The following is a 9,285-nucleotide window of genomic DNA, read 5'->3' as shown; positions in this document are numbered from 1 at the left end:
GGGCTTTTACGCTGATAATTGCTTGGCAGTACCTAGCCTGCAGATGTATCCATTTTTTGATTCCAATTCTCGACGGACTCCATGGAGATGCGCGAAACCCAGCACGGCTTGGTGCGCCCACGCTGCTCCTCCACACTGATATTTCCCCCTATCCTCTTTCCTATTGTGCATGCGCGCGTGGCGGAGACCACGTCACATGTCAGGGTTCCCGAGTCAGGCAAGGTTTTTTATTTGCCCCTCTCTCTCTTCTCAGATCCTCCACGGAGCGCGAGCCGAGCAACCCACGCAGTCTGCGTGCGTCTCCGCTCCACGCTGCGCCAACACACCCGAGAAGATGGACGCGCGGATGGAGGGATGCGCATAGGAGGCTTCCGTTTAAGAACACCGCAAGAAATCATCGCCTCGTGATTTTGAACTCCTCTGGAATGAAAACGAGCAGAAGTGGGATATTAGTGGAGCATTGAGTGGGGGAGCACATACACAGTTGCTGGGTGAGAGACTGGGCGCGCTGGGAACAAGCTAAGTGGCGGATCATGCTTATGGGAACTTCCAATTCCGTCTCCTTCAGGTATCATTTTCAAACACACTTTTCTCTGATAGGCTACCTGTATGGTTGTTGTTGTTAAAATAGAAGATTTTAAATTGCGTTGAATGTACTTTTAACGGCAAACCATTTTGGACGCTCCCTCTTTCCCCACGAGGGTTCAGAATTTTTTTAATGACTTTTGTACATCTAACAAAACATAAATAGGGGAAGATCCACATGGTTCTGTGGGTTATCTCCAATAGTTCAGACTTGTCGGATGTGCTTTTTTCTCTGTCCTCTCCCTCTATTAAAAACAAAGTAAACGAAAGCACCGGTAAGAGAATCTAACTGTTTCATACAGTGATTTATTTAATTTTTCTGGAAAAAAAATCAATATTTTACTCAACCTAATACAGCAACTAGGGTTGGAGTCACGTTCCTTCCCCCCACCCCCACCCCCACCCCCCCCCTCTCTCTCTCTCTCTCTCTCTCTCTCTCTCTCTCTCTCTCTGTCTCTGTCTCTTTGTGTCACTTTATCTTTCTCTCTCTGCATGCGCATTTCTTGGCAACCAGTGCTTGGAGTGGGCTCCAAAATCTCCAGTAGACCAGAGACAGAGCAGTCCATCTGCTCATCACATAGCAACAGGAAGAGAGAGAAAAATAGCTCACACTTGTCCCACAGTTTACCCTGACATTCTGTGGCACCAGCTACTTCCACGGATTTTTAACGAAGCCACCCAATTGTGGTTCATTATGTATGCGCAATACAGCTGTTATGCACATTCATCATTTCCACATGCAATTTAATACATTTCGAAGGAAACAAATGTGTTGAGGTTCAAAGAAAAAAATACATCTAGCTTTGTCTTTCCTTTTGTGTCTTTTGTTCCCTCATAATTTGCGGTTTCTCTGGCCCCTCCTCCTTTCCACCTCCGGCTCACCTCTGTCCTCTGACCTCCCCTCAGTGTGGCTCGGCCTGATGTTCTATCATGACTGATGGCGACGGGAGAGCACACTTTCAGTATGCCGAAAGCCCGGAGGTGGGGGAGCAGGAGGAAGTCTTGGAGGAGGTGAAGCTGGCCATACTGAAGTCCTACCAGGAAGACGTGGAACCTGGAGACTTCTGTGATGAGGAGGCCATGGAGAGCACGGGCAGTTGTAGCAGGAGGAACCACGAGGGAGGAGAAGATAAGCAGGAAGTGCAGGAACCAGAGCTGGAAGCTGACATCGGGCCAACACTGGAAGTTCGCATCATGGCCCCAATTCGGGACCCGGACTGCGTCTCTGAGGAGGAGGAGCAGCAGATATACCCAGCCCTGGCCCCCACGGCCTTCTTCTGCCTCAAGCAGACAACGAGGCCTCGCAACTGGTGTCTTCGTGTCGTTTGTAACCCATATCCTTTCACATGGACGCTCAATTGTTACCTCGCATCTGGTAAGACTGATGTTGGCGTCACTTCTGCATCGGTAAGTAGCTAATTACAAGTGCACCTTTGCCGCCATCATTATTCTAGGACAGTGGTTCTCAACTGGTCTGACTTCGGAACCCACCATTGCACCATAATTAAAAGCCACGACCCAAATAAAGACAAAAAAAATCACTTATCTACTGTATTGAATACAATGATTGTGCTGTTTTAACCGGAGATAGTAGAATATATGAACAGATTTTTTTAACAAACAAAACTAAATGACCATCTGAGCCATTGTACTTCTAATTTTCCCCTCTCTGATTAGGGATTGGGGTCAGTTTGTAACAGAAACAAATGTGACAATTCAAGTAGTCAATTCACCTTAGTTGTCAGAGTACTGGACCACCAGTTGTAAACAGTAGATTACTTCTGAAAAGGAATACATTTTATATCGTATTTACCACTACTGGGTCACGACCCACCAGCTAAAAGAAACACTGTTCTAAGCAATTTGATGGATTGTTTGTGCGAGTCGCATTTTTTTCTCACTAATCAGGGTGCGTTTTTTTAATGCCTATTCCTACCCTGGTCTTTTGAGAGATGTCTAAGGTAGTTTACAGCAAAATATTTTGAGCAAAAAAGTTGGCGACTTTAGTCCCTGAGGGGTGCAAACACTGCTTTGCTTTCACGTTATTGCATCATGGGCAACTCAGAAGACGTCCTGTCATGAACTTACTCAATACATATTTACTTTTTTTAATTGGTGCCCGGTATTTTGTGTATTTAAAACACACCTTTTTGCAACATGTATGTTTCACTCTTTTAGTTAAAAAAAGAGTTGGTGATACGTGTTTTACAGCATGAATCTGTTATAACTGCAGGCAAAACGCACTCATCCCTCATTTATGTTTTATGTGAGCCTCTGTGTGCAGCTCAGTCTGGCAGCCATTTTGTGCTTAGAATTTCTTTTTTATATTAAGATGCAATACTAAAATAATGTTTAGCTTCAATTTAAGGTTGGTATATTTTATTAACATTCAACTCAGTAGAACCATGCACAATTTAAAAAAAAAATCACAAGAACAGCGACGCAAAAGAACATGACTCGCATTGAAATGCAGAGCTCAAGAAAATAAATTGAGCATATGAAACGCTGCACCATTTATATTCTTGATGTGTTTAAGTGGGTGGTGCGATAATAAAAAACGCATGTGATTGACATTACCCCCCATTACAGTTTCATTTACCTTGACTTAACAGATTTATTCCTTGCTGTTTTAGATTTTGGGAAGGTTTAAACTGCAATAGATGTCTAGTTTTTCAGCTCTTCCTGGCTGTGTCCACAGTTCTCTAATGTAAAAAGACCACATGATTTTCTGCTGTATTGTGTAATTGTTTTGGTCTCTGCGTGACAGTTCCATGACGGCAAGTCTTTGACCAAGCTTGGGTAGCGATTAGAGGCTATCTGGCCTTCTATGGGATGCGAAATTGGCCTAACATTTCGGTGACATTTAAACAGCATGAAGCACAACTGATAACATGTGATATATTTTGACAAACGGAAAAGGAACAGAAGTATTATGATTACTTTTGCTCAGGGATCTTTTAATGAGAAAATTGAATCTACTCACAAATGAAAAATGGTGGCTGTTTGGGGAATTTGTTCTGCTAAATTTCTAAAAACAGAGAAGACACAGTATAGGGTGTATTACATTTATTTTAATTCATGTGTAGTTTGGTGATAATAGCATTTCCAGTGGGTCACTTATGCAGGTTTGAATATTTTGGTGAAAAAAAATATCAACCACTGTGTACAATGTCGTGCCGTTACTACATTCCTGCCTCATAAATTGAGGTTGTGGAAATTTACAATTATTTGATGTACAGTAGCTGCCCTACTTATGAAGATATGTTCAGGATGATCGTTCGTAAGTTAAATGTGTTCGTAAATTGCTTCAGTGCTATATTTCGTATGGAATGTATTTTTAAGGCTTGTATAATTACCCTGTATTGTTTGGACTGCAAAATAAACATTTCATTAAATAATATGCTCTATAAAGATAATTAAAGTTAAGTTTAACTTACTTTTGGAAGATGCGCTTCAAGAGTTAAGCGCATCTTCCACCCTGGTAGAAAGTGGCCGAAAAAAAAGCAATCCAAACCAAAAAGAAATGGCTCGCCTCTTCCTTACACTTTACACCAACCGTACTAAATGGATGCACGGGCTATTAAACAATTAAACAATAAAAATGTCAAAGTTTCAGTACAGTATATTTACACACAAACTTGGAAGAGGAAGCGGATTTCTCCTTCGGGGTGGATGCTGGGTGACCTCTTACAGCGCAGCACGCTGGTAGCGACAGAAGGAAGCACTACAGTTATGTCCTGTACTCGGAAAAAGGTGCACACTACAAAATCTGACTTGCAGCATTGTTCGGATATAACTTTCGACATCTCCCCCAAAATGTTCGTATCTACTTTATTTCGTAAGTCGAATGGTCGTAAGTAGGGGAGCGTCTGTATCACAATTCTGACAAGGGATATTTTCTAAACACAACTCATTTATTCTCAAACAATGGGGAAGAATATTTTCAAGTTTGGCATTGAATGTGATAACAAGTTCATTTTTACAGCATGAATGCAATTTTTACACCTGAACCAACTCACCAAGTCATACTATCCTCTAGGGACCGAAGAAAGCATTTGGTCTGTGTTTGTTTAATAAACTTTTGATATAAATTACCTCAATAGTCGCTTCTTTTTTGACATACTGAGAAATTTACGGCAGATTGAGCTAAATCATCCAACAGGCCAGATACAGGTGCTCTACTATGGTAGCACTGTTGCTATTCTTAAAAAAGTGTTCTGCTAATGTTTAGGTGTAAGCAAAGAATCTTAAAAAAACTCTTTACACCCACATTTACACCTGTGGTCTATTCAGAGTCCTCACTGAAACTCCCGGGAATGTGTATTTTGGGAATGTGGGAGGAAGCCTGCGGTGCCAAAAGAACATTCTAACTCCATGAAATGAAGAATGATTCCAAACCGGATCCTGAAGGCTGTGAGACAGACCTGCTAAAAAGTGTATATAACATCCTGTGCCTGTGCCACTATTTATTTTCTTGCGCACAATTTGACTGTATTTATAAGAGTTTTAAAAAGATTAACCGCTGTTTTATTATATCTCCATCATATTCCAAAACACATTAGGTCAACCCTAAATTTGTAGATATCATCAGTTGGGCAATCGCTAGCAAGGAAAACCCTCCTGAGATTAATACCGCTGATGGAAATGGACGTGCGGTTCCAAATGACTTGTCCATTAAAAAGGAAAGACACGTCCAGTTCGCTAACTGGAAAGCCTTCGAGGGTTGAATTGATAAATCATCCAGAGTGTATTTCATAGTTAAGTAGGCTAATTTGGCAGACCCATGCGGACATTTGGAGCACATACTTAGGGACATTTTTACCGGATATTATAAATTGTATTCAGGTCAGTTTCTCAACACAATACGAAACGATCCAGTATTCTTTTGTTGCTTATGTTATTATCATTATTACATTATGTTATTCTGTTTTGTATTATGACTGTAGTTTTACTTTTGTAGTATTTTTTCTTTTCAGAATTAAAGCAATATTACACATTAGTTCCATATTTTAAGCACTAAAATTGGTTTTGTATATTTTTTTGGGTTTTTATAGTATTTCTATATTAGGTATTTGGTAATAAACACACAAAGGGATAATGGAGATAAAACTGGCACAGAAAAACAACATTTTTTTAGTAGTAGTACTTTATTTACTATATTGTATGGTCATATTTTTACCATTTTTGTTGGGCGGGTGGGATTAAAAAGCCTTTCGGAACGCATGTTGCCCGTAAACTGTGGTTTGCCCACCGCCAGTTTTAACTCTTCCATATTTCAATTCCATCATATCGCTACACCAAACTGCGAGATTATGGATTTATTCATCTGCTATCTTCGTCTCACATAGTGGTCGTGCAGAAGTGCTTGGTGGGCTTTCATTTAAAATCTGGTAAATAAATGATTCGGTATTTAAAAGCCATCAATCGTGTGTGACAATAAAAAAATGTTTGATGATTGTGTGCACAATTAACAGAAAGAAAATAGAGTCACGCAACATCTCACATTCATCACGTTTATGACGCCGGGCATCATTGACGGAGTGCTCCACGACACAACATCCGTGGGGTATGCAGGTCTCAGTTCAATCACTTCTGTGAGCCATTAAAGTTATTCATGGAATGGACCCTTGACTTTTGCTCAGTAGACTGTTGACGCAAGAGCGAGAGAGATATAATGACCGTAATCATGTTCAATTTTTGATGCTAAAAGAAATAAAGGCAGGCATCGACAGTGTTGGGCTTGTTACTGAAAAATAGTAACTAATTATAGTTGATAGTTACTTCATTCAAACAGTAACACAGTTACCGCCCAGATTGCTGACAGCAAAAAGTAGCGCTTTACTCCGAAAGTAGCTGTAAAACATAAATTTTGAGGGCTTGCAAACAAACACTTAGCGAGACACTCCACATCCATTTTTTCTCTGTACTTCAAAAGGCTCTAAAATTTCCTCCATTCTTGGATACTATCCAAGAAGTTTTTCCAGGCATGGGTTATTGCAAATTAATTTTACAAATAAAACGGCCAAAATTCAGCACACATTTACCGTATATTATGTTGGTTATGTTTGCCCCATTGCTCTTTGATTGGTTTCTTGTTCCTGTGTAAGCCATGCCTCCTTCCAATTGTGCTGCCTACCATTTGCTACTGGTGACACACAACCAAATATGCCCATAAAAGTTCCTAATGTGTGTATTTTGTTTTAGAAATGTAAATTTGGCTTGGATACAAGTATATACGATAGAGAGAATATACTCTGTGTTCGAGACAGGAACACCTTAACTTTTGTTCAGTTGTACTTTGTAGTTAAACACAAGCATGTCCACCTCAAATTGATGTTGCTGGTGAATCAAGGGTTGTACGTGACAACTTGAGAGATGTAAGAGTGGTTAGCACCTTACAATAAATTGTAATGCTTGATCTGCATTTAATGAGAAGCCCAATAATGCAGTAAAACACCAAAAAGACAGTATATACATTTTTATCTACTCATGATCAAGAAAAGTAATCACATTCCAGGAATGCATTTCTTCCTGGAATTCCTCAAACTTAATGTGTTCCCAAACAGCTCTGACAAAAGTACAATAAATGCAGATAAGCGCTGACAATAAAGAATGAGGGCTTGTTTAAGTTGGGCATTGTAAACACTTCAACATCAAACAAGGCACCCCACCCTAATAATAAGCAATGAAACATGAACTATCATATAAACATGCTTTTTCTTGTCTTTTTAGCACTTGTTTTTAGTTGCACAACACAATACTGCAACACCTAGTGGCCAAGTCATACACATTGCCCTTTAAGATGTGTGATTTAGGAAAAGAAATTACAAAGAAAATGGACTCCAATGCTCTGGCAACTTTTTTAACCCAAAGAGAAATAAAAGAAAAAAATATTTTAACTCTTTAAAATGTTTTAATATTTTAAGACAAAATTCAACAAAACCGCCATATCCACTCTCCTGACAAAAGCTAATTCTTCAGCGCATTTCATTTCACTGTGTTTCATAAAATCTATGAAATATTAATAGTGCCAGAGCCTGTGTCCCATATCAATATAAATACACCACTTCAAATTTGACTCCCTCCCGCAGTTACTTAAGAGTTTTGAGGCTAATTTTGTAATTTTTGCCCTAAATAATGGTTTCAAAACAAGGTGCAAGCAAAGTTATTTTGTAAGCATGTCACAAAATACTGCAAAAGTGTATACCGACGTATTTGACTTTAGTGCAAACAATGGTGGGCAAAGGAGAAAGAGTGTGCACGTCCTGTCCTGTCCAGCCTCTAATCGCTAACCAAGCTTGGTCAATTAGTATTGTCTTGGCTTTGCATGCATGATATTTAGCTCATCATGAAGCAATATAATAAAGATTGTGCCTTTCTTATTCTTCATATTTATGTAGTCATGGAAGGTTCCTATATCATTACCCATTATCAAACATTTTTTTAAAAGCGCCAGGCAGCCACTCTGCAGTGCCAAAGAGCTGCATGCAGCTCTAAAACTGCCGACCCCCACTCTGGTGTTTATGGCGAGGAGCTATACAGTTGTAGCACAACTCGCTTCTACACAGAAATACTCCAATAAGTCAAGACAATAAACTGCATTAAATACATTGACATGCAGTATAAAGTCAGTCACTTTTATTGTATGCATGTTCATGTTTATTAAGATTTATCAGAGTGGGGAAAAATGTCTCAAAGGTATCAGTAATTGGTTGGGATCAGTCTCCTTTCAAAAGTTGTGAAGTCTTATTGGTGCCATTCTGAAATAAAGTGTTATCAATTACTCCTATAAGTTGTACTCAATATGTTATTTTCAGCATAGATAGGAACATGATTTCCAATGCTTTTTGGGAAATATAGGGAATACATGTGGATGCATGTTGATCATGAGCTTTGCCAAAAAACCACTTAGACTAGTGTAATTCTGGATACAATTGTTGGCAAAAAAAAATAAATCACAGTTTTGAATACATTTCAACCAAACAAGTACTAGATTACACCCAGTATAGAAAATGTGTTTGCCGAATTTTGAGTTTTATGGCTCTGTTATACCAGGGTTTTGTTATATAAATTAAATCGAGAGTCTTTGGACTCTTATTGACACAATTTGATAAATGTGTCAATAAGAGTCTTCATTGATTTGTGTCATAATTTGTTTATTCAAGGCTTTAAAATGACCTCTTCCCAGCAAAACAATCTGTGAGTAATAGAATCATGAGATGACTTGAGGAGATTCGATCAGATTCATGAGGCCAGACATGGTCCATTGATTTTAATGAGTGGATTTGTCTACTTTTCATGTCTCTGTTTGTTAACCTACACACTCAGTAAGCATGCCAAGCGAGCCTCATTTTTCCCCCATAAATGAATCCAAGTGAGGACCAAACTGTAAATTACCTGGCAACTGTGCTAAATCATTTACATTCATTTTTAAGAGCGATTACGATTTGGCTAATTGAGATCTAAATCAAAGTATTTCACATGTCAAAGCACACTGGTACCTATTCCTATGAGTTTAGTTCGTTTCAAGATTGTGCTCATTGCTCGAATTGGTCATGTACTGAGCAAATCTTTACAATAAGAAATAATTGAAAAATAAGTAGCCTGTTCCCGACCTCCAACAGGCATCCATGTTAACCCAAAATAGCTTTAAAACACATCTTCCTGATCACTAAAATACGGTCAAATAGTAATTGAACA

At 39.1% G+C, this 9,285-nt stretch overlaps 1 protein-coding gene across 1 annotated transcript; it reads left to right on the top strand.

Moving 5' to 3' along the window:
* The first annotated feature begins 230 nt into the window (after window positions 1–230).
* On the top strand, window positions 231–4,619 carry LOC148373386 (uncharacterized). The gene is made up of 2 exons (XM_088353652.1): window positions 231–568; window positions 1,492–4,619. The coding sequence occupies exon 2, from the start codon at window positions 1,516–1,518 to the stop codon at window positions 2,002–2,004; it is 489 nt and encodes a 162-aa protein (XP_088209778.1). The 5' UTR covers window positions 231–568; window positions 1,492–1,515; the 3' UTR covers window positions 2,005–4,619.
* The last annotated feature ends 4,666 nt before the right edge of the window (window positions 4,620–9,285 follow it).

Source organism: Urocampus carinirostris, chromosome 1 (genome assembly GCF_059441175.1).
Source record: "Urocampus carinirostris isolate Australia breed hairy pipefish chromosome 1, RoL_Ucar_1.0, whole genome shotgun sequence".
Taxonomy (NCBI): domain Eukaryota; kingdom Metazoa; phylum Chordata; class Actinopteri; order Syngnathiformes; family Syngnathidae; genus Urocampus; species Urocampus carinirostris.
This window is presented reverse-complemented; position numbering and strand designations above follow the sequence as displayed.